This window comes from Carcharhinus amblyrhynchos, chromosome 35, assembly GCF_965287045.1.
Source record: "Carcharhinus amblyrhynchos chromosome 35, sCarAmb.v2.hapA, whole genome shotgun sequence".
NCBI classification, from domain to species: Eukaryota; Metazoa; Chordata; class Chondrichthyes; order Carcharhiniformes; family Carcharhinidae; genus Carcharhinus; species Carcharhinus amblyrhynchos.
The window spans coordinates 4,408,768-4,434,872 of NC_137358.1; the positions used below are offsets into that span (position 1 = coordinate 4,408,768).

General features: G+C 47.7%; 1 protein-coding gene and 1 long non-coding RNA gene across 2 annotated transcripts; both read left to right on the forward strand.

The window, feature by feature from the left end:
- Positions 1-264: 264 nt before the first annotated feature.
- Positions 265-6,250, forward strand: LOC145361519 (ferritin, heavy subunit-like). Its single transcript, XM_080217333.1, has 4 exons — positions 265-366; positions 2,531-2,677; positions 4,651-4,776; positions 6,095-6,250. The coding sequence occupies exons 1-4, from the start codon at positions 265-267 to the stop codon at positions 6,248-6,250; spliced, it is 531 nt and encodes a 176-aa protein (XP_080073459.1).
- A 3,894-nt stretch (positions 6,251-10,144) lies between these two features.
- LOC145361726 (uncharacterized) lies at positions 10,145-22,596 on the forward strand. Its single transcript, XR_013889858.1, has 3 exons — positions 10,145-10,404; positions 17,406-17,503; positions 18,451-22,596. It is a non-coding gene; the product is annotated as an uncharacterized LOC145361726 (long non-coding RNA).
- The last annotated feature ends 3,509 nt before the right edge of the window (positions 22,597-26,105 follow it).

The window sequence follows — 26,105 nt, forward strand, 5'->3', positions numbered from 1 at the left end:
ACATACAAGAGCAATGACATCACAGAATGACCAACCAAACCTTTGGATTCCAAAGCTCTGATTGGCTCTGGGTCCCACCCCAGCCCCACCCTGCCCTTCTCCAATTGGCGCCTGAATTGATGGCAGAGTTCTGATTGGCTGTCAGGGGTTGTCAATCATCATTGGTGATGTCATTCCCAGATTGAATACAGGATGTCCCTGTGGTATAAATACAAGAGCTTGTGGTAGGAGGGGTAGTTCTAGAACTTTCTAGGAGTAGTGAAGATGGCTTCTCAAGTGTGTCAGAACTACCACAAGGACTGTGAGGATGCTGTTAATAAGCAGATCAACCTGAAGCTCTATTCCTCCTATGTTTACCTCTCCATGGTAAGTCCAATGTTAAACCTGTGGTGTCCACTTCACCCAAGTAGTTGGTATCCTTTTAGAGAGTGCATCTCCTGTCCTGTTTTAATCTGGTGAATGTATATTTTAAGAACACTTGATTTCATTCACCTTGGTAATGGTTTTCCCAACTGGACAATTTTGGATGTCCTTAAGCACTTCAGAGTAGAATTAGGATTCTTGTAATTGGATTGAAACTATTACACTTTAATTGGATGACTAATTGAAACATTGGTTCTAGTTAATATTTTTCTTACTCATTGGAGTTTTGTGGATCCTAACTTTGTATAAATCTTCCTCACAGGCTTGAACTGACTGAATGTTGAATTGGAAAATCTTTACTTTTTTTCCATTGTTGATCCCAGATCTTCCCTTTAAACAAAGATCAAAGCTGTTAAACTGACCCAACTGTGTATCTGACTTCCTAAGGACAACATTTTGTCTTATCCTGCAACTCCTTCTGACTGGTGGTTGGTGACTAGTGGAGTGCCCCAGGGATCAGTGCTGGGGCCTCAACCATTTACCATCTATATAGATGATCTGGAGGAGGGGGCTGAGTGTAGGGTGAAATTTGCTGATGACAAAGTGGAAAAGCAAATTGTGTGGGAAGTCTGCAGAGGGATCTAGATAGGCTAAGTGAGTGGGTGAGGACCTGGCAGATGGTGTACAATGTTAGCATGTGTTAGCAAAGTTATCCACTTTGGCAGGAATAATAGTAGGAGGGATTACTATTTAAAAGGTGAAAAGCTGCAGCAAGCTACAGTGCAGAGGGACCTGGGGGTCCTTGTGCATGAGTTGCAAAAACCCAGTCAGCAGGTGATCAAGAAGGTAAATGGGATGCTGGTCTTTATAGCGAGGGGGATTGAATATAAAGGCAGGGAGGTCTTGCTGCAACTGTACAGGGCACTGGTGAGGCCACAGCTGGAGTACTGTGCAGTTTTGGTTGCTGCACTTGTGCAAGGATATTTTGGCCTTGGAGGGAGTGCAGAGGAGGTTTACTAAGCTGATACCGGACATGAGGGGGTTGGCCTATGAAGAGAGGTTGAATAGTCTGGGTTTGTACTCATTGGAGTTTAGAAGGATGAGGGGGGGATCTTAGAGACATAAGATAATGAAGGGGATGGATAGGGTAGAGGTAGAGATTCTTCCTGATCAAAGGATAGCAGACTAGAGGGCATAGCCTCAAGATAAGGAGGGGCAGTTTAGAACAGTTAAGGAGGAACTTCTTCACTCAAAGGGTGGTGAATCTCAAATTCTCCGCCTGTTGAAGTGGTGGAGGCTACCTCGCTAAATATATTTAAGTCATGGGTAGATACCTTTTTGGTAGGCAAGGGAATTAAGGGTTATGGGGAGAAAGTGGAACTGAGCCACTCAGTTCAGATCAGCCATGATCTTATTGAATGGTGGGGCAGGCTCAAGGGGCTAGATGGCCTACTCCTGCTCCTGGGAGCCATCTCTCTCAATTAGTGTCACAAGTAGGCTTGCATTAACACTGCAATGAAGTTGCTATGAAAATTCCCTAGTTGTTGCACTCCCATGCCTGTTTGGGTATGCCCAATCCACCTAACCGTCTTTGGACTGTGGGAAGAAATTGGAGCACTGGGGGATCCCATGCAGGCACCAGGAATGTGTAACCCAAGCTGGGAATTGAACTGGCCTCCCTGATGCTGTGAGGCAGCAGTGCTAACTACTGCTAAGGCAGCAAGTGGAGTTTAATTGACAGCAATGCCTTGTAAGGTGGTGTGGTTAGCACTGCTGCCTCCCAGTACCAGGGATCTGGGTTCAATTCTGGCCTTGTGAATGTGTGGAGTGTGCATGTTCTCCCTGTGTCTAGGTTTCCTTCCCCACAAGATGTGGGTTAGGTGAACTGACCATACTAAACTGTCCTGAGTGTCAGGGGTTTCCTTTCCACAGGCCAAGGATGTAGATTGGCCATGCTAAATTGACCATTGTATCAAGGTAAATATGTGGGGTTATGGGAATGTGGTTACTGCAGACTTGATGGGCTGAATGGCCTTGTTCTGCACTGTAGGCCTTCCATGATGAACCTTGTTTTCAATTATGGGGCTTCTTGGTGAACTGAACGTGTTGGTCATGTGATCTGGGGCTAATCCTGACTCTCTCCCTTTCCATTTGTCTCTCCCTGCAGTTCTGTTACTTTGACCGGGACGATGTTGCCCTGAGTCACTTTGCTGAGTTCTTCAAGGAGCAGTCAGACAAGGAACAGGAACACGCTGAGAAACTGATGGAATTCCAGAATAAATGTGGAGGCAGAGTCATCCTGGAGGATGTCAAGGTTGGCCCTTAATAGAATGTTTGAAGCTGTCTAGAGGAGGATAGTATTTGCATGTTTAATTCTTGGCTCTTTTGAATGTGAGTGTGCAGCTCTGAACTGTGCAGTCTGGTGTAGGCACACCCAGAGTGCTGCTTGGGAAGGAATGTTAGGATATGGATCCAGCAATAGTGAAGGAACAACTACAGTTCCATGTCAGGATACTTAAAAGGAAAGATGCAGTGTTCCCATGTATCTGATACCCTTGTCCATCTAGGTTACAAGTTTGGAAGGTGTGATCACTCTAATTGCTGCAGTGCATCTTGTGTCTGGTGTACACAGCTACCACCCTCTGAAATGGGAGGTTATGTGGACTACCATTTGAGTGATACTGGAGTGCTACCAGGGAACTGGATATAGAATGAAATAGGAGAACTGTATTGTGAACTTGACTCCAAATAGTAGGATGACATGGTTTAGTTTGATAGGTGGAATCAGTATATAGCAGATTTCAGTGAAACTAGGGCTTATCCTCTAGTCTACATGGATTCAAACTGAGGAATTGGACTACAAAATTGTATGGGTTGGCCTTGGTGTCCCAAGATGTTTTGGTTTGCTATGTTATATTGTCGTCTGGTGTCCCAAGATGTGGATTGGCAATGCTAAATTGTCTGTCCCAAGGTGGCTTGGTTAGCAATGCTAAATGTGTGGATTATGGAGCAGAGAACATGGGTATGACCCTGTCAGAGCCAGTGTAGACTTGATGGGCCAAATGGCCACCTCTGCACTGTAGGGATTCTATGGTTCCTAGTCAAATGTTAACCATGAGTTGGAATCTTAAGTCCTGCTAGCTGTTTATCACCAGGTTTATTTGGTGGGGGAAGCAGTGATGGCTTTGTCTTTAGCTGACAGTTGAGTGGTTGCAATGTCACCAGGAATGGATCTCCTGGGACTGAATTTGAGGGATCAGGAAGGCCAGTTGCTCAAACATGAGTGGCCCTGCTTGTGAAGCAGAATCTCCCCTGATTCATGGGAGTTTCCTTAGACTTTCCTCCCACATTAAAACTGGTGATTCACTAAGTTAGTCGTGTGGGTGTGATGCCTCAGGTGAGGCTGTTTCCACATAGTCCCAGTGGGACTAAAGGATTCCTGATGAGTGCATATTTTTTGGCAGCCTGATGTCAGATTCACTTGCTATCCATGTAGCACCCTGAAAGTGTTCTCCCAGTGGGTACCTTTAGGTTCAGTCTGTGCTAGTGCAGGAAGTTTGAGGCATTCTCATGCCCCAGGTAAGTGTCTAACCTGTTTCTTGTGGTGACTGAGCAAGGGTGACACACTGGTTATGCTGCTCTGGGTAGTACCAACCAGTATGATTCACCCCTCTTTGGTTCTGGAGGCTTGCCAACAGGTTGTCCAGTGGGACAGACTATCCAATTTATGCAGAAATTTAGAGAATTTAGGATATGACAATCATTGTTTTTCTGGATGTACAAAAATAGCATTATTCAATGTCAAGACAGTGGATGGAAAATTCTTTTGAGAAACGGCAGATGCATAAACATGGCCTTCTGTTCTTTGGCCCCCTCGTATAGAAATACTACAATGCAGAAAGAGACCATTTGGCCCATGAGTCTGCACCAGCCACAATCCCACCTTATGCCCACAACCTCACTAATTTCTCTAACCTCTACACCCAGGACACAAGGGCAATTTAGCATAGCCAATCAACCTAACCCACACACTTTTGGACTCAAAGGAAAACCAGAACATCTGGAGGAAACCCCCACAGGAGAATGTGTGCAAACCCCACAAGACAAATGACCCAGCTCCCTGGAGCTGTGAGGCAGCGGTGCTCACCATTGTGCTGCTCCAGTAGTGTCACTACTATTATCCAATTCCTCACTAATGAGAACTCTTCCTCATCTCCAGGATTGTGATCCTTTTTAACTCTGGTTCTAACTTGAAAATCTCAGCTTGATTTTTCTTTCCTCTCCCAGAAGCCAGAGCAGGATGAGTGGGGCAATGGTGTGGAGGCAATGCAGAGAGCTCTGCAGCTGGGGAAGAATGTGAACCAGAGTCTGCTGGATCTGCACAAACTCTCCTCTGGGAACACTGACCCTCATGTAAGTCACTGATGTATTAACAGGCTTTGATGTTAAATTGAAAATAAATCTCATCAAACACTGACACAAGTCTGAGGTCATGTATCAACTCAAGTGGCTTCTTTGCTGCCACTAGCAGATCTTAAGTTGATCTTTCTCTACACCCTAGCTTTGACTGACTTTCTCCACTCCCTCCTTCCCTATAAACATGATGCTTTCTGTATATTGTGCAAGAAAAATACTTCTCATTATACTCATGTGTGACAATAAATCAAGTCAAATCCTTGCATTCCTAATGTATTAATAGGTTTTGGACTCTTGTCAGGAGTTTTTGCTCATGAGATGTGGACATTGGTGGTTAGGCAATCATTGTTGTTCCTATTTGCCCTTGAGTGGCAAGAGGCTGCCTTTAAACCACTGCAATGAGTAGGTTAATCCAGTCCATTAGGAAGGAAGTTTCAAGAATTTGATCCCATGATAGTGAAGGAATGGTGACTATTCCATGTTGGTGATTCCAGCTGCCAATGTCATTCTAGATGGTAGCAGAGTCATAGATATTTTACAGCATGGGAAAAGTTGACAAGTGGCCCAACTTGTCCACACTGCCTTTTTAAACCTCTACTCTAGTCCCAGTTGCCCACAGTTGGCCTGTATCCCTCTAGCCACCTTGCCCATGTAACTGTCTAAATGGTTTGGGTGGGGGGGGGGGGGGTGCTACTAGTGTAGGCAGTGCCAAATGGTAATTGGTAGCACTAGTTTGGTTGTGAAGGGATGCCAATCAAGTGGGCTGTTTTATCCTGGCTGCATGGTCTGTCAAGTTATTGGCACAGTCTAATTGATCCCATAATATTTGACTCCCTAGCCATAAGCTTTGAAGGCCTTTCCCTATTGGGAGAGGCCTTGGTATTGGGGCACTAGAATTGAAGTGATGGAACCAGTTCTAATTCTCTCCTAGAATACATCTGATCTGGGAATATAACAGGGAAAGGACCAAGAATTATGAACTTCAGAACACCCTTGAATGTCCTCTAGTACTGAGCTAATGGGTGGCACAGTGGTTCACACTGTCCTCAGTGCAAGGGACCCAGGTTCAGTTCCCAGCTCAAGTCACCATCTGTGCAGAGTTTGCATATTCTCCCTGTGTCTGCATGGGTTTCCTCCCACAGTCCAGACATGTGCAGGCTAGATGCATTTGCCAAGTTAAATTCTCCCTCAGTGTGCCCAAACTGGCACCAGTGTGGCAACTAGGGGATTTCACTAACTTTGCAGTGTGACTGTAAGCCTACTTGTGAAACTGAACTTTGTTTTTTTTTAACTAATTTCTTTATTTTTCCCCCAGCTGTGTGACTTCCTGGAGACTCACTACTTGGATGAACAAGTGAAGATGATCAAGAAGCTTGGAGATCACATCACCAACCTGAAGAGACTGGGAGCCCCTGAGAATGGTATGGGAGAGTACCTGTTTGACAGGCTCACCCTGGGGGAGAAGGACTGAAGCAAACCCAGGACAATACATACCATGTGTCCAATACCCTGGCTGTGTCCTAGTCTTAACTTCAATGCTTGAAATAAAATCTCTACTACAACTGAAGAGGCTGTGTAGATTTATTGCAAGAATGGACATCAGCTTGAGTTGTGTATGTGGAAGTTGGCTGTTGCTAGTACTCAAATTATGAGAACTGAATATGGGGAATATTGTATTTCCCTTCCAAAAATTACCTCCTGTCTGCAAATGCAGGGTGGATTGCTGAGGGACTGTTTGCCATCTCAAATGGAAAGCCCCTTATTGGAAATGAGGATTTTAGAATTCTCCGGTGTAGGGGAGACTTGCCACTCAGGTCCCCTACTATCTTTAGTACTTGGAATATATCTTTAAAATGGGCTATGGATTTCTGATCAATTTCATGTTTGGGGAGGTGGTGCTGATGGGTCATCTTACAAGAAGGTGGAATAGGCTATAGGAGCCATTCTTTGAGAGGGGTCCTCATTATTTGATAGTTCTTCTGCAATTTATACCAAGAGTTGGAGCTTTTTACAGCATAAACAGGTCATTTGGCCCAACTTGTCTATGCTGCACTTTTAATAACCCTCAAGCTAGTTTGGCTATTCTGACTTCCATTCCCTGGAGTAGAAGCAGGAGCATATTGACCCCTTCACACCTGCTCTGCCATTCATTTTTGATCATGACTAACATCCTGATTTCTTTTTTCTTCTTTCTCCCCTGCACCCCCCCCCCCCCCCCCCCCACCCCAATCAAAAAAAAACCCCTTTAGTCCCAAAAGCAAGACCATAATTTCTTAATCAGTTAAGATTTCTATGATTAGTGACTTCCAGTGTCGTTGTCTTTATCCAACTGTGACTATCTGAGCATTACTAACTTGGAGATCACATTAGTTGCAAAAGACTGAGTGCTTCTGACCATACTCCCTGTCACCTCAGTTGCAGGAACCCTAGTTCAAGTCCCAGCTTGGCTCACTGTGTGGCATTTGCATGTTCTCACTGGCTGTGGGTTTTCCATCTTAAAAAGATGAATGGGTTAGGTGGGTTGGCCGTGGTAAATTGCTCCAGTCAGGTGGATTAGCCCAGGTAAATGTATGGGTTTAGGGCATGGGTAGAATTGTGGTCAGTGCAGACACAATAGGCCAATTGGCTTCCTTCTGCACTGTGGGCATTCAATGAATGGGAGACTTTAGGAAACAAATGTCAGATCATGTCACTAGACTTTCCTAATATTGTTAGGAGACCATGAATGACAGGTGTTTTGTCAAAATGGAAAGTTGTAACTGAATGAGATCAACACAACTCCAGTAAACCAAAAACACATTGAAGAGGATGTTTATCCAAAAAAAATGATATGTTGCATGGACTTTCTCACCTCCCATGGGCAGAGTTAGACAGTTGATTCAGAAAGAATATTCCCAATGGTGGGGGAGTGTAGAACTGGGATCTTCCTTTGAGGATAAGGGAGTAAACCTCAGGGCTGAGGTGAGGAGAAATTTCTTCACCCAGAGAGTGAATGTGCAGAATTTACTCCCACAGAGTAGATAAAGGCAAAACACTGCAGTTTCATAGAAGAAATTAGATACAACTCATGGGGTTAAAGGGATACAGGGGAGAGGGATCAGAATATTGAATTTGATCAGGCATAATCATGAAACTCCCTATTTGATAGGGGAGGCAATGGACTACTGGTATTACTAATAAACTATTAATCCAGAAACTCAGCTAATATTCTGGGACCTGGGTTTGAATCCTGCCAAGGCAGATGTTGGAATTTGAATTCAATTAAAAAATATCTGGAATCAAGAATCTACTGATGACCATGCAGCCATTGCTGAGAGTCAGGAAGAACCCACCTTCTTCACTAATGTCCCTTTAGGGAAGGAAATCTGCCGTCCTTACCCTGTCTGGCCTACATGTGACTCCAGAGCCACAGCAATGTGGTTGACTCTCAACTGTCTTCTGAAATCCCTCAGGTTGAGGGTGACCAGGAATGGGTAATAAATGCTGGTCTGGACAGTGATACCCATATCCCATGAATGAATTTTAAAAAAGAATGGTGGAGCAAGCTCGAAGGGCCAAATGGCCTATGCCTGCTTCTAAATTCTGTTCTAAAGGGCCTGGTCCTCTATGAATAGGAACACTTGCATTTATATCACAGGGTGATTAACAAGCAATTTTAGTCATTGGTGCAAAGCTGGAAACACAGCAAGATCCCACAAAGAAATAGCCAGGTTATGTCTCAATGATATTAGTAAAGGACTAAATATTGGTCAGGATTCTAGATGAGAACTCTTTATTGGTCAGGGCACTGAGTACAAGAATCAAGATGTCATGTTGCAGCTTTATGAACCTTGGGTTAGGCTGCACTTAAACTGCATTCAATTCTGGTTGGAAGGATGCGGAGAGGGTGCAGAAGAGGTTGACCAGGATGCTGTCTGGATTAGTGGGCATGAGCAATAAGGGGAGGCTGGACAAACTAGGGTTGTTTTCTCTGGAGTGGCAGAGGCTGAGGGGAAACCTGATGAAAGTCTATAAAACGATGGGTGGCAGAGATCGGGTTGACAGAATCTTTCTTCCCCCCCCCCCAGAGTTGAAATGTCTAACACTAGAGGGCACAGACTTAAAGTGAGAGGGGGAAGGTCAAAGGAGGCATGAAGGGCAAGTTGTCTACACAGAGTGGTAGGTGTCTGGGACACGCTGACAGGAGTGGTGGTACAGGCAGATATGATAAGGGTGTTTAGGGGACCTTTAGATAAGCACATTCCTATTAGAGGGATAGGGAGCCGAGGCAGGCAGAAGGGTTGAGTTTAATTTGGCATCATGTTCGACACAAAATTGTGGGCCAGACGACCTTATCCTGTGCAGTACTGTTCTATGTTTATTTAGTCTAGCTGAGGCCCCTTTAAAGGTAGCACAGTGGTTGGCACTGCTACCTCACCCCCGGATTTGATTCCCGGCTTGGGTGACTGTGCGGAGACTGTACATTCTCCCCATGTCTGCGTGGGTTTCCTCCAGGTGCTCCAGTTTCCCCCCCAAAGTGCGAAAGGCATGCTGGTCTGGTGTATTGGCCGTGCTAAATTCTCCCTCAGTGTACCCAAACAGGCACCAGAGCGTGGTGACTCTGGGATTTTCACAGTAACTTCATTGCAGTGTTAACGTAAGCCTACTTGTAGCACTAATAAAAAAAATTTAAACTTTAGATGTGCAGGTTAGGTGGATTAACCGTGCTAATAAAGAAACTTAAAACTTAAACATCTCATTTGAAAAAGTGTATCCCTGACAGTGTGGAACTCCTGGTGTGGAGATGTCAGCATTGGACTGGGATAAACACAGTAAGAAGTCTCACAACACCAGGTTAAAGTCCAACAGGTTTATTTGGCAGTATTTCGGAGCGCTGCCCCTTCACCAGGTGAGTGGGAGCTCTGCTCACAAACAGGGCATATAAAGACACAAACTCAACTTACAAAATAATTGTTGGAATGCGAGTCTTTACAGGCAATCAATTCTTAAAGGTACAGACAGTGAGAGGAGAGAGGGTTAAGCACAGGGATGTGTGTTATCTCCAGACAGGACAGTTAGTGAGATCTTGCAAGCCTGGGCAAGTGGTGGCGAGTTATAGATAGTGTGGAACTCCCTCAGCGCTACGCAGAGAGTACATCAGCCCCGAATGTTTGTGCTCAAGTCTCTAGGGAAGGACTTGAACCCATGACACTCCAATCCAGAACCAATGTGTTACCCACTGTCTAACTTTAAGAAGAAAGCTCCAGTTTAGCAAGAGGCTGCAAACTAATGAAGCCATTGACGTTTGTCCTGGCCCTCAGATAGTTAACTAAGGGGCACATGTCGAAACCGCTCCCATTGGACCAAGTTAAGTCAAGCCAAGCCTGTCACGTTATCTCTCCTGCCCCACGGGTGACCTCCGCCCCCTTACTGCCGTCAGTTGACTAAAAAATTATCTTCCACTCCTCAGCTTCTGGGGAAAGTAGAGAGAGAGAGAGAGAGAGACGGAGAGAGGGAACCTCAGAGAATCTTCACCATGTCAGACAGTAAAGATCAGGAGAGCATCCGAGCAGCAGAGTCAGCCGAGGCCACAGCTGCAGCCTCTCAGGGCCCCTGTGCGAAGCTGAAATCGGCCATGGAGAAATGGTGAGGAGCTTTAAACGAAATCCCCTTGCCTGATTGCGATTTAACGGGCCGCGTGCGAGACCTGGCGGGTTTCCCCTTCCCCCCCCTCTGGGTGGCCAGAATCATTCCGTCGGCAACATGTCTCCCAAGTTCCAGCGGTGAAAGTGACCTTGCCTGACCGAGGCGTCAGCTCCAATTAACCATTTTTGGGAATTCGTGTGTGGAGCTCCGGCTCTGCTGTCCCCGTTATTCCGATCGAGCTAATCCATCCACCCCGCCCAACTGCAAGAGAAGGGAGTCTCTTCCCTCCACACCCCCTCCCCCCCTCCCCCACTCCCAACTGACAATTATCCGGGATGACGGTGTAGGATGCACCCAATGTCGGCACCGTCTCCTGGATTCCGGGTTTCCTGCTGCCTCGTACTCACCCCGCAATTTTAACCGTCCACCATTGCCGAGTGCATCTGGGATTCCTTCCCAATGCCTCGATCTCCTCCTTTAAGACACTAATTAAGGACCCCACCCATCCCAAAATCCACCCCCCCCCCCCAACCTTCCCCCAACACCTACTTGTGTGACCCGCTGTCCAAATTCATTTGACAATGCCCCAGTGAATCGCACGTCTTGCTGTGTCTGTAGGGGCTATATAAATGCAACTGGGGGACGCAGAATGGTGAATCCTGGCTGCTTATCAGCTCGACCCACATTCTGCTTTGAAGCATTCATTGGATAAAGGTTGGCGTATAATTCCCCGATATAAATTTACTTTTCAAACGCAAGTACAAGCCACTTAAAAAGGACCCTCCCCCACCGATGAAGGAGGACAGCCATTTGAGTTCAAAGACAGGAAGGATGACAAGACTAAACGTTAGAATAGGAGGAGAAATTTTAGCAATGAATCATTTAGACTTAGACCGTAAGACATAGGAGCAGAATTAGGCCTCTCGGCCCATCGAGTCTGCTCCGCCATTCAATCATGGCTGATAATTTTCTCATCCCCGTTCTCCTGCCTTTTCCCCCGATCCCCTTATTAATCAAGAACCTCATCTATCTCTGTCGTAAAGACACTCAGTGAACTGACCTCCACAGCCTTCTGCGGCAAAGACTTCCACAGATTCCCCTCTCTCTGGCTGAAGAAATTCCTCCTCATCTCCGTTTTAAAGGATCGTCCCTTTAGCCTGAGGTTGTGCCCTCTGGTTCTAGATTTTCACAGTGACTTCATTGCAGCGTTAATGTAAGCCTTACTTGTGACACTAATAAGTAAAGTTTATTTTAGAAGTTCCACACATTCACCCTTCCCAGGGTGAAGAAACTTCTCCTCGTCTCAGTTCTAAAAGGTTTACCCCTTATCCTCAAACTATGATCCCTAGTTCTGGATTCCCGCCCCGATCAGGAACATTCTTTCTGAATCCACCCTGTCTAAGCCTGTTAGAATTTTATAAGTTTCTATGAGATCCCCCTCTCACTCTTCTAAACTCCAGTGAATATAATCCTAACTGACCTGGTCTCTCATGACAGACCTGCCATTCCAGGAAACAGCTGTGCGATAAAGGAACAGTCTCCTCTGATCTATTTCTGCGAATCCTCTAATGTATCTGTAGATAATACAGCCTCTAGTTAGGAAGGATTAATATCAGCCTGTGCTACGGGTTACCTGCTTCATCCACAAGTTGCCTCATGAATCCCTTCAACAGAGATGGGAAGCCATTTTGGTTCAGATAATATTCTCCATTCTTTGCAACAAGCTAGGATGGGGAGAGGATTGCTCAATGGCAGATCGACGGAACTGATATTTCTACATCCCTTTCACATCCTCAGAGCGTCCCAGCTTGCTAGGTAGCCAACCACTTTGGGAAGCTCAGCCCAAAACATTTTGTAAAGGAGCATTTGATTTATTATTGTCACATGTATTGACACACAGTGGAAAGTTTTGTTTCTTGAGTGCTGTACAGAAAAAGCATACTGTTCATAGAGAAGGCAAGCGGACAGTGCAGAATGTACTGTTACAGGGTGTAGAGAAAGATCAATTTAATGTAGCATAAGTCCATTCAAAAGTCTGACATCAGCAGGGAAGAAGCTGTTCTTGAGTCAGTCGGTACGTGACCTCAGACTTTCGTATCTTTTTCCTGATGGAAGAAGGTGGAAGAGAGAATGTCCGGGGTGCGTGGGGTCCTTGGTTACGTTGGCTGCTTTGCTGAGGCAGCGGGAAGTGTAGACAGAGTCAATGGATGGGAGGCTGGTTTGTGTGATGGATTGGGCGACATTCACATCCTTTTGTAGTTCCTTGAGGTCTTGAGCAGAGCAGGAGCCCAGACCAAGCTGTGATACAACCAGAGAGAATGCTTTCTATGGGGCATCTGTAAAAGTTGGTGAGAGTTGTAGCTGACATGCCAAATTTCCTTAGCCTCCTGAGAAAGTAGAGGCATTGGTGGGGCTTTCTTAACTGTAGTGTCGGCATAACTTCCAACAGGTGCAGAGTATGGCCACTAAGACATGTTGTGTTGGTTGAGGGAGGAACTTTGGCCAGGGCATTGCTCGTGTTCTAAAGTTTATTTATTAGTGTCTTACGTAGCCTGACATTAACGCTGCAATGAAGTTACTGTGAAAATCCCCTAGTTGCCACACACCAGTACTTGTTAAGGTACGCTGAACCTAACCAGCGTGTCTTTCAGACTGTGCTGGGAAACTGGAGCACCCGGAGGAAACCCACGCAGACACGGAAAGAATGTGCAGACTCCGCGCAGGCGGTGACCTGAGCCGGGAATGGAACCCGGATCCTTCTCGCTGTGAGGCAGCACTGCGCCACCGTGCCATCCTTCAGTTAGTCCCACAAGATTTTTCAGACGCAGAAGCCAGACAGGAATATTAGTTTGATATTTCATCTGGAAGACTTGTTGGAATTTCACCGGCTCGCTTGCCTGAGGTTGTCGGAAAATGCCATTCTGCGAGCCTCATCCACACTGGAATTAGGTCGGCATGCTGGTAAAAATCCAGCAAATGTCTCTGTCAATGTAGCTTCCCTCAGTAGTTTTTTTTATTTATTCATTCGTGGGTGTTACTAGCTGGGCCAGCATCTATTGCCCACCCCTAACTGCCCCTTGAGAAGGTGGTGGTGAGCTGCCTTCTTGAACCGCTGCAGTCCCTGTGGTGTCGGTACACCCACAGTGCTGTTAGGAAGGGAGTTCCAGGATTTTTGACTCAGTGAAGGAGTGGGATTAGGGCGGCACAGTGGCACAGTGGTTAGCACTGCCCACAGCCCAGGAACCCGGGTTTGATTACCAACTTGGGGCACTGTCTGTGTGGAGGCTGCATGTTCTCCCCGTGTCTGCGTGGGTTTCCTCCGGGTGCTCCGGTTTCCTCCCACAGTCCGAAAGACGTGCTGGTTAGGGTGCGTTGGCCGTGCTAAATTCTTCCTCAGTGTACCCAAACACGCGCCAGAGTGTGGTGATTAGAGGTTTTTCACTGTAACTTCATTGCAGTGTTAATATACTTGCGATACTGATAAATAAACAAACTTAAGTCAGGATGGTGAGTGACTTGGAGGGGAGCTTGCAGGAGGTGTTCTCATGTACCTGCTGCCCTTGTCCTTCTAGATGGGAGAGTTCACAGGTTTGGAAGGTGCTGCTTAAGGAGCCTCGGTGAGTTGCTGCAGTGCATCTTGTAGATGGTACACACGGCTGCCACTGAGCATCAGTGATGGAGGGAGTGGGTGTTTGTGGATGGGATGCCAATCAAGTGGGACTGCTTCACCCTGGATGGTGTCGAGCTTCTTGAGTGTTGTTGGAGCTGCACCCATCCAGGCAAGTGGGGAGAATTCCATCACACTCCAGACTTGTGCCTTGGAGATGGCGGACAGGCTTTGGGGAGTCAGGAGGTGAGTTACTCACCACAGAGTTCACCGCCTCTGACCTGCTTTTGCTAATGTCACTGGAACAGTAATCCAAATGAGTTTCGATTTCTTTTAATAATCCTCTTTGTGCCTTCCACAGCTGAATAGTCCACACTCGCCATCTAGAACTGGGCGAATGAAGTAGTCAGTCGATGGCTGCTAGTGTGGAATCGCAAGGGTGGGAATTATTTTTAGAATCAGAGAATCCCTACAGTGCAGAAGAAGGCCATTCGGCCCATTGAGTCTACACCAACCCGCCAACAGAGTAACCCACCCAGGCTCTATCCCCATAACCCCATGTATTTACTCTGCTAATTCCCCCATAACTTGCACATCTTTGGACACTAAGGGGCAACTTAGCAGCCCAATCTACCTAAATTGCACATCCTTAGGCACTAAGGGACAAAGTTACCTAAGCTAATCCATCTAACCTACACTTCTTGGGACATTAAGGGGCAAATCAGCATGGCCAATCCACCTAACCTACACATCTTTGGACATTAAGGGGCAATTTAGCATGGCCAATCCATCTAACCTACACATCTTGGGACAATAAGGGGCAATTTAGCATGGCCAATCCACCTAACCTACACATCTTTGGACATTAAGGGGCAATTTAGCATGGCCAATCCATCTAACCTACACATCTTGGGACAATAAGGGGCAATTTAGCATGGCCAGTCCACCTAACCTACACATCTTTGGACACTAAGGGGCAATTTAACATGGCTAATCTACCTAACCCACACATCTTGGAACTGCGGGAGGAGACCGGAGCACCCGGAGGAAACCGTCACAGACATGGGGAGAACGTGCAGACGCTGTGCACTTAGTGACCCAAGCCGGGAATCAAACCCAGGTCCCTGGCGCTGTGAGGCAGCAGTCCTAACCACTGTGGCACCGTAACACATAAAGTTGATACAGGGAATAAAGACCTTTCCAATATTCGAGCTGCAAAGATCCTTCCTTCAGGAGTAAGTCGCCTCAGGGAATCCAACTTTCCCTTCTGTTGCGTGCCAGTCTCCTCGCTGCCTGGTGTTATTTTATCCTGAAGGCCCCGTTGCTTAATTTGAGTGGACGGTGATTTTGCCTGTTAATCTGGTGAGGCCACCCTAGGGCGGGGACTATGGGCTGTGTCACACACTGATGGATAATTTAAACTGTTGAGCAAAGAGCTGACTCAGCGCCTGTCAAACCAGGGAGAATATTTCTGCCTATTTCACAGCTGGTTTGTTGCTGCATCTACATTGTGCTGGGGTAATGAGGTCTGGCTGATCATTAGTGCTGGAGTTCTGGGTGCAACTCAGCCTCGTGAAGCTATGAAACATCTTTTTCTGCAAATTTCTGATGGCTACGCGACTGGAAAACGCTTCTCCACTCTTGCACACAGACTGAGAGCAGATCGAGCTCTAATTTTAGTGCGAGCGTTGCAACTATCAGGTTGAGGGACATTTGTGCTGGGAAATTGCTTTGAGGTGCCCAGTTTAGCATGGCGTACATGAGGTGCAAAGCTCCTTTTACACTCCTGCTGACCAGCCAAAGATGTGACCAGTTTTAGCCACACACACTTATTTTAGTAGTAAATGCCACACATGCACTCACACAGGCTGGGGCCGTAGATCAGTGTGGAAGTAGGCCATTCAGCCCATCGAGTCTACACCAACCACAATCCCATCCTGGCCCCTACCCAATAATCCAATGCATTTGCCCTGGCTAGTCCCCCTGACACTAAGGGGCAATTTAGCATCTACCATTGCCCAAAGATGTGCGGGTTAGGTGGATTGGCCATGTTAAATTGACCCCAGTGTCGAGGGGATTAGCTCGGGTAAATGTGTTGCGTTACGAGGATAGGGCCTGGGTGGGATTGTGGCCAGTGCAGACTCGATGGGCTTCCGACTGTATTGTAAGGATTCTATCTATCTTTTGCACTGTGGGAGGAAACCGGAGCACCCGGAGGAAACCCACGCAGACATGGGGAGAATGTGCAAACTCCACACAGACAGTAACCCGAGCCGGGAATCGAACCTGTGTCCCTGGCACTGAGGGGCAGCAATGCTAACCACTGTGCCACCGTGTACGTGTATTTCACAAGTGCGTTTCCACTTAAATATTTGGCAGAATCAGTAACCGAGGTAGTAAATCACTCAGAACAGTTAAAAAATAGAATGCAGACACTCCAAAGATGTGCAGACCTTATGCCCCCCTCCCCCCACTTGTTTCATAGAATTCCTACGGTGCAGAATGAGGCCATTCGACCCATTGAGTCTACACTGACAACAATCCTACCCAGGCCTTACCCGTGTATCCCCACATATTTACCCAACTAATCCCGCTAACCTACACATACCAAGACACTAAGGGGCAATTTAACATGGCCAGTCAACCTAACCCTCATGTTATTGGACACTAAGGAGCAATTTAGCACGGCCAATCCACCTAACCAGCACATCTTTCAGACTGTGGGAGGAAACCGGAGCACCCAGAGGAAACCCACGCAGACACGGGGAGAATGTGCAGACTCCACACAGACAGTGACCCAAGCCGGGAATCGAACCCAGGTCCCTGGCTCTGTGAGGCAGCAGTGCTAACCACTGTGCTGCCCCTGGATGTCCTACTTGCGGAGATCCTCACCCACATCTGGATTTCCCCAGTGGGCCACATGTGGCTCGCGGTTAAGTCATGGGACAAATAGTCCACTGCCCCGACAGTGTACCTCAGCCCTGGACCCCGAGCCCGTCACAGATTTAACATTTACCAGCTGCCCTGTGACTCCCCGATTGCAAATACCACTTCGAGGTGAGGAGAAATTCCTTCACCTAGGGGCTGGGGAATGTGTGGAATTCACTTCCACAGAAAGTAGTTGAGGCCAAAACCTTGTGTGATTTCAAGAAGAAATTAGATATCGGTCAGCACGGTGATTAGCACTGCTGCCTCACAGCACTAGGGACCTGTGTTTAATTCTCAGCCTGGGTCACTCTCTGTGGGGAGTCTGCACATTCTCCCCATGTCTGCGTGGGTTTTTCCTCTGTGACTGATTAGTAAACTTTTTAAGTGCTGGGTTTGGCATGGCGATTTTCTGGACAAGTGTGAACCTGCGTCTAACTCTGTCGTGCTTTTTTTAAATGGATTCCAGCATCGCGGATAAAGGTGAAGAGAGCTGTGAAGAAGCAAAGCTGGCCTACAAAAGCTGCTTGAAAACGTTAGGTTTCAAAGCTTAACAACAGCTGCCTGGTGAGTGTCCGTTCCCTCTGATCAGGTTAATGTCCCTGTCTGGTAGTTCATGATTGATTGGACCTAAGCAGCTCTCATTGTTATCCCCTGCACTGTGTGCCAACAGACAGTCAAGGTGACAGACTGTCCCACATGCCCCCACTGTGCTGACAGAATCATAGAATCCCTACAGGGCAGAAGGAGGCCATTCAGCCCATCGAGTCTGCACTGACCACAATCCCACCCCAAGCCCTATCCCCATAACTGCACCCCCCCTGCCGTATTCACCTTGCTGACACCAATACCGGAATTTTCCTGTCCCCTTGGGGGAGGTTGGGCACCATGCAAATGTCCGTTGACCTCAGGGAAGGATTTTCCCAGCTTTGGAGTGAGCACAGTCAGAAAATCCCACCCCAGAGGGACAATTTAGCATGGCCAATCCACCTAACCCACACATCTTTAGACACTTAGGGACAATTTAGCATGGCCAATCCATCTAACCCACACATCTTTAGACACTTAGGGACAATTTAGCATGGCCATTCCACCTAACCCGCACATCTAGGGCGGCACAGTGGTTAGCACTGCTGCTTCATAGCTCCAGGGACCCGGGTTTGATTCCCGGCTTGGGTCACTGCCTGTGTGGAGTTTGCACATTCTCCCCGTGTCTGTGTGGGTTTCCTGCAGCTGCTCCCGTTTCCTCCCACTGTTCAAAGATGTGCAGGTTAGATGGATTGGCCATGCTAAATTGCCCCTTTTTGTCCAAAGGTGTGCAGGTTAGGTGGATTGGCCGTGGGTAATACATGGGGTTACAGGGATAGGGTGGGGGGAGAGGGTCTGCGTGAGATGCTCTGTCAGAGAGGGTCGGTGCTGCCTCAATGGGCTGTTTGGCCTCTTCTGCACTGTGGGATTTCTATGACTCTAAGGATATCATGACTCAATTAACTCATTGCTCTTTTTTCCCCCAGGTACCAGCGTCTGTGGACTGCCCATTTCATCACAGACCCGAGTTCCTCAATTTCCCCATTCCCTCCCGCTCACTAACAAACCTTCCCCTCAGCGAGTAATCCACCCGCAGAATAGTCGCATTGCGTTTTCGCGTTCAGAGTTTATTTTGTTGCACAAACGGCCACGAGGTGCCGAACCTGTGAAGGATCCATCCTATCCCATGACTTCCTGCAGTTTCTCATTGGAGCGACGCTAAATTGGGCAGAGAGCACTTGGAAATCAAGGACCGCATTCCTGACCCTTAACATGGAAAGTAGAGGCAGGAGGAGGCCATTCACCCCTTCCAGCCCTCTCTGCCATTCATTTTGATCATGGCTGATCATCAAATTCAATATCCTGATCCCCCCCTCCCCCCATGTCCCTCGATCCCTTTAGCCCCAAGAGTTACATCTAATTTCTTCCTGAAACCACACGTTTTGGCCTCAATTACTTTCAGTGGGAGTGAATTCCACACATTCACCACCCTCTGGGTGAAGAAATTTCTCCTCATCTCAGTTCTAAAAGGTTTACCCCTTATCCCCAAACTCTGACCCCTAGCTCTGGACTCCCCTGACCATCGGGAACATTCTTTCTGAATCTACCCTGTCTAACTCTATTAGAATTTTATAAGTTTCTCTCACTCTTCTAAACTCCAGTGAATATAATCCTAACCGACTTAGTCTGTCCTCATACGACAGACCTGCCGTCCCAGAAACCAATCTCGTAAACCTTCGCTGCACTCCCTCGATCGCAAGGATATCCTTCCTCGAATAAGGACACCAAAATTGCTCACAATTTCACCAGATATGGCCTCATCAATGCCCTATACAATTGCAGCAAAACATTGCTATCTATATACTCAAATCCATAGAATCCTACAGTGCCAAAGGAGGCCATTCAGCCTATCAGGTCTGCGCCAATCACAATCCCACCCAGGTTCTATCCCCATAATCCCATGCATTTACCCTAGCTGGTTCCCTGACACTAAGGGGCAATTTTAGCATGGCCAATCCACCCAACCTAGACATCTTTGCACTGTGGAAGGAAACCGGAGCACCCGGAGGAAACCCACGCAGACACGAGGAGAATGTGCAGACTCCAAACAGACTGTGACCCAAGGCCGGAATCGAACCCAGGTCCCTGGCGCTGTGGGGCAGCAGTACTAACCACTGTGCTACCGTAACCACCCACGCTGATCCTCTTGACCTCCAAGTGCAAGCAGAGGTCTTTCCTTTTTGAAACCCTGACTGTTGAAAGATGGAAAGCCTTGAATTTATTCACAGCCTCGTTGCAAATTTCCCAGACACTTCACCAGGTTGTACAAAAGAAGCACTGAAGCCATTAATCTGTTAGACCAGGTGAAGATATTTATTGGCAATATTGATCACTTCTCCCAAAGTGCCAAGGGGCCATTTTGTTCCCTCATTGGCACAACAATCTTAGTTGGCATCATCTGCCTTCCCTCAAGATTCCCTCAATCTAATTTATGGGGAGGCGATGGTCGAGTGCTATTATCGCTAGACTATTAATCCAGAAACTCAGCTAACATTCTGGGGACCCAGGTTCGAATCCCACCATGGCAGATGGTGGAATTTTAATTCAATAAAAAAATCTGGAATTAAGAATCTACTGATGACCATGAAACTATTGTCGATTGTCAGAAAAACCTGGCTGGGTCACCAAAGTCCTTTAGGGAAGGAAATCTGCTGTCCTTATCTGGTCTGGCCTATATGTGAACTCCGGAGTCACAGTAATGTGGTTGACAGCGATGCCCATATCCCACAAACGAGTAACAAAAAGAAACTCCTTATTGAGACTGTGTCCCTTGCTCCTAGAATCCTCCCGCGTTCCCCCTCTCCCGCCTCCCAGCCAGAGGAAACTTCCTTCCCGCATCAACTGGGTGGCACAGTGGCATACATGGCTAGCACTGCTACCTCTCAGCAGCAGGGACTAGGGTTCGATTCCTGGCTTGGGTCACCGTGTGGAGTTTGCACATTCCCCCCATGTCTGCGTGGGTTTCCTCTGGGTGCTCCGGTTTCCTCCCACAGTCCAGAGATGTGCAGGTCAGGTTGATAGGCCATGACAAATTGCCCCTTCGTGTCCCAGAAAGCGTAGGTCAGAGGGGTTCAAGGTGTAACTATGTGGGTTGTGGAGATAGGGCCTGGGTGGGATTGTTGTCAGTGCGGACTCGATGGGCCAAATGGCCTCCGTCTGCGCTGTAGGGACTCTATAATTTCTATGAACCCTGTAAGAATTTTCAATGCATCGATTTGATCACCTTGCTTTCTTCTGAACTAGGGCGACACGGTGGCACAGTGGTTAGCACTGCTGCTTCACAACGCCAGGGATCTGGGTTCGATTCCCAGCTCGGTTCAATGTCTGTGTGGAGGTTGCACATTCTCCCCGTGCCTGCGTGGATTTCCTCCCCGGGTGCTCCGGTTTCCTCCCACAATCCAAAGATGTGCGGGTTAGGTGCATTGGCTATGCTAAATTGCCTCTTAGTGCCAGGGGGAACCAGCCAGGGTAAAGGCATGGGGATAGGGTCTGGCTGAGATTGTGGTCGCTGGAGATTCGATTCTCTGTCTGCACCGTACAGATTCTAACTCCAGAGAATACAGTCCTAGTCTCCTCAAATCTTTCCTCATCCCACGAATCAGTGTGATGAACCTTTGCTGCAGCTCCCTCTCCTTCCATAAGGAGACCAAAACTATCCACTATACCTCGGGTGTGACCCTATGATAACATTTTACTCATTCAGAAAGAAACAAACTCGAATCTTCACATCTGATTTGCAATTTCCATCCCTCAGCCCAGATCATAGTAGAATCATAGAATCCCTACAGTGCAGAAGGAGGCCATTTGGCCCATTGAGGCTGCACTGACAATTCCAATACTAACCCTGTAACCCAATGTATTTACCCTGCTCGTCCCAACACTAAGGGGCAATTTAGCATGGCCAGTCCACCTAACCGGCACATCTTTTTGGAGTGTGGGAGGAAACTGGAGCACCCGGAGGAAACCCACACAGACACAGGAAGAACATGTGGAATTTGCATATTCTTTTTAAAGTTTATTTATTAGTCACAAGTAGTCTTACATTTACGATGCAATGAAGTTACTGAAAATCCCTTAGTCGCCACACTCCGGCACTGGTTCGGGTACACTGAGGGAGGATTTATCACGGCCAATGCACCTAACCAGCACGTCTTTCAGACTGTGGGAGGGAATCAGAGCACCCGGAGGAAACCCACACAGACACGGGGAAAATGTGCAAACTCCACTCAGACAGTGACCCAAGCCGGGAATCGAACCCGGGTCCCTGGTGCTGCAAGGTAGCAGTGCTAACGACTGTGCCACCGTGTATTCTCTCTGTGTCTGCGTGAGTTTCCTCCCACAGTCCGAAGATGTGCAGGTTAGGTCGATTAGCTGTGCTAAAGCGATCTTAGTGTCTGAGGTATTAGGAAGGTAAATCTGTGGGGTTACGGGGATAGGGCCTGGGCAGGATTGTCATCTGTGTAGGCTCGATGGCCTGAATGGCCTCCTACTGCACTGTAGGATTCTATGACCTGGGCTCCTCTGTGGCAATGTATTCCACACATTCACCAACCTCTGGCTGAGGGAATTCCTCCTCATCGCGGTTCTAAAGGGTCGTCCCTCTACTCTGAGGCTGCGCCCTCGGATCTTAGTCTATCGTACTAACGGAGACACCTTCTCCGTGTCCACTCTATCCAGGCCTTTCAGTATTCTGTCATTTTCAATGAGATTCCGCCTCGTCCTTCTAACCTCCATCGAGCACAGACCCAGAGCCCTCAGACACTGCTCTCCTCTCCACCCTCTTTCCCCACCCCCGGACATGTGCAGCCCTTCTATTCTGTGGATCCCTTGCCCTCCCTGCCATGACAGACCTGTCAATCACCCAGCATCGTTTGACGGGGCAGCCAATCTGCAACAAGGAAATCTACTGAGGGCACGAACCAATCACCAGTCTTCAGTGAACCTCTGAAGTCGTAGCCAATCAGTATCAGCCCTGGCACAGCGGGGGAACCACCCAGTGCCAACCCAGTTTTGTTTTAAAGCAACACTGCTGGGGTAAATATTTTTTAAGATAATAAATATATTAAAATGTGTGACAATTCAATAGCTGTTTCATTTGGAAATGTGTGCTGCTGCTGCGTGGCAGAATTCTCAAGGGGATAAGAGGAAGATTTGTCCGCTTCTCCACAGGTCACCACCACCATACCCTCAATCCAAGTTGAGGGGCACAGGATGGCTACAGCATCAAAGGAGGCCATTCAGCCCATCATGTTTGTGACAACCCTCTGCAAGAGCACATAACCTGGCCTCACTCCCTCGCCCTTTCCCCACAGACATCCATCTTTTTCTTCTCCCTTCAGAGGCCTTGTGAAAGCCACAATGGAACCTGTCTCCATGGAGGGCAACGCAGTGGTTCGCACTGCTGTCTCACAGCCCCAGGGAGGTGGGTTCGATTCCCGGCTTGGGTCACTGCCTATGTGGAGTCTGCACGTTCTCTCCGTGTCTGCATGGGTTCCCTCCAGTCCAGAGATATGCAGCTTAAATGGATTAGCCATGGTAAATGGCCCCTTACAGTCCAAAGATGTGCAGGTTAGGTGGATTGGCCACAATGGATGTGCAAAGTTATGAGGGTTGGGCTGGGCTGGGCTGGACAAGAAATGAGCCTGGGTGGGGCTCTTTTGGAGCCAAATGGCCTCCTACACTGTAGGGATTCTATGGTACATTCAAGCAAAGAATTCAAGATACCTCTGCATCCCCCTCCCCACCAGCGCCCCCCAGCCCATTTCCTTATGGAGTGATGCTGTCATTGGCAAAGTCAACCTTCGCTACCCATTCCTAACTTCCCTTGAGGAGTTGAGGGTGAATGGGAGAAGGCTTCTTCTCGTGCCACCTTCAGTTCTTCACCCAGTCACCTTTAACCTGTGGTTCTTGACCCTTTCACCATTTTCTCTCTGGCCTGGCCCCTCATCATTTTCAGCATTTCTATCAAATCTCCTCCGATCCTTTCCTTCGCCCGGGTGAGCAATCCCAGCTCCTCCAATCCACCCTCATAACTGAACTGCCCATTTCCCCCTCCCCCTCCAAATATACCCACTTCACCCTCCCCCTCCAAATATACCCACTTCACCCCCACTCCCCCACCTCACCTTGCCCCTCCAACCCCACTCCCCCGCCCCTCTCCGTCCCTCCAACCCCACTCCCCCAACCCACCCTGCACCCCTCCCCTCCAACCCCACCCCACCCAGCTCCCCCTCCAACCTCGCCTCTCCCCTCCATCCCCACCTCATACAATCACCATCCTTGGAAGCATAAATAGAATCACAGTGCAGAAGGAGGCCACTCAGCCCACTGAGCCTGCACCAACAACCATCCCACCCAGGCCCTATCCCTATAATTTTGTGAATTTACCCTGCTAATCCCCCTGACACCAAGGGAGAATTTAGCATGGCCAATCCACCTATCCTGCATGGCTTTGGAGTGTGGGAGGAAACCAGAAGAAACCCACGCACACACTGGGAGAATGTGTGAACTCCACACAGTGACCCAAGCTGGGAATCGAACCCAGGTCCCTGGCGCTGTGTGAGGCAGCAGCGCTAACCACTGTGCCACCGTGTGAATGGTTGCAGCAGGCTCCCTAAGGCCTCCACATATTTCCTGAAGTGCAGTAACCTGGAAGTGGGCACAATTCTCTGAGCAAGACTTGCTCCTAACCTCATCGCCAACCGGCTACCCAACGTGTTACACCACTGAGACCTCTTGCTCAGCCTCTGACCATCTCACTGCCACTGGGGGTGGCACAGAGAGTGGAAAGAGGAGCTCTTTGCCCCCTTCCCCTCCCCTCCTTGCCTGCCATGCCATCATACCGTGTCCCACAGTAACTTAATTGCGGTGTTAATGTATGCCGACTAACGTACGCCTAATAAATAAACTTTTTAAACATTGTCGAGACACCAAAAAGTTATATGCAAAGGGAGAAGCCAGCGAAGTTTCAGAAATGACTAAACAGTGCATAATTTATTGTGACAAAAAAATGATAGCTCATCAACAAAATATAAACCCCGATAAAGAATAACCCCGCAGGAAAGAAAAGCATGGGGCAAGCTGCACCTTCCCCCAGCTCCTGTTAGTGGCAGAGTATAAATAAGAGTCTCAGCCCTCCCTCTAACAGCACAGGGACTGTGTCTCAAACGGTGCATCACAGTAAAGTTTAAAAAGTTTATTTCATAAACTTCTAAAACTTTTCACTGATATTTAGTATCACCAGTAGCTACTTATACAGAAGGCATCTGGAGAGGTTTAATTTTTTAATAAGAAAATGCAGTGTTACACTGGAGGCTGCTGTACTCTGTTACGTTATCATCAATTCTGTAGGTGCAAAAGTCTGATCAACACGCCTCCTCTCTCTCTCACACACACACACACACTCAGCCCAGATCTTGAGAGGTCCAGTTACAAATCTTAGTCACTGGTACACGTGCAGTATTTTCTTGCCCCAGTAATGCCGAGGGTGCCCAGATGAAGTACGCCGCTGTATGGATCCCTTGGCCGGGGGGGGGGGGGGGGGGGGGCTCGCACCTCTCTCAACTGTCCATTAATACTTTACAATCCAAGCTCTTAAAATGCAATTATGATTATTAGTGCTGCGTACAAGTCTGGTCAGGCTCAGGGAGGGGAGTTTAGCAGAGTGTTACTGCTTCACAAGTCAAACATCTGGGACACAATAAGCAAGCTGACCCCAAATTGGTTCATTTTAATGCAAGTTATTGTTAAGCTGAAGACAAAGAGTGCATTTCATATCAACCACGCCCCCTACCAAGTTCAATTGCCTGTTGGGAGAATATATGGTCAGAATTTGCCAATCTGAAAACCCCTATTGGTGTAACCTGCTTTCACAGAGTTCTAGGTATCGAGAAACCAGCCGCGTTCAAGAGCATGCGGAAAAATGCACCACAGGGTCATCGGAGGGAGACCATTTAGCTCCCAGACACCTTAAGAGCAGCCAGAGAGCGAGCATCTTTTTGGGCTTTGCTCAGTTGATTAATACTACATACAGGTGTACCTTACATGAAGCAGCCCCCTAATTCCAGAAAGCTCAGGTCTCTCAGCAGCTGAGTGTGGGGCAGCTCAGCAAGCCCAGGTTGGGTGGTGCTGAGTCTGCAGGTACGAACAATGGAGAACCTGACGCAAACATCAAGTGGTGAGTCAAGTGCAGACACTAGGAACCAATTCCACAGCCTTGGATTCATACTTGCTATGGCGTGACGCATCACTCATTCTTCCATCCAATAGAAAGTCATATAGTCTATTTATATAATCATTAGTTCCTATGTCCACTGTAAACTTCCTATGTAAACTTGTCATGTTGTAATTACACCATCCCAACAGCAGTGACACTGTCAGAGGAAAGTGGGATTATACTGTGACGTGTTTACATAGACAAATTCCATTGTAAACACTGACAGGAATTTGTCATATAAAATGCCAGAAGGGAGTGTACACAAGAGGCAGGATTTACTGCCAGGTAACTGAAACTGACCTTTGGAAAGATCAGTGTCAGATTGGAATCACGACTCACTCTGGCCTCAGCACACACTTACCTTAT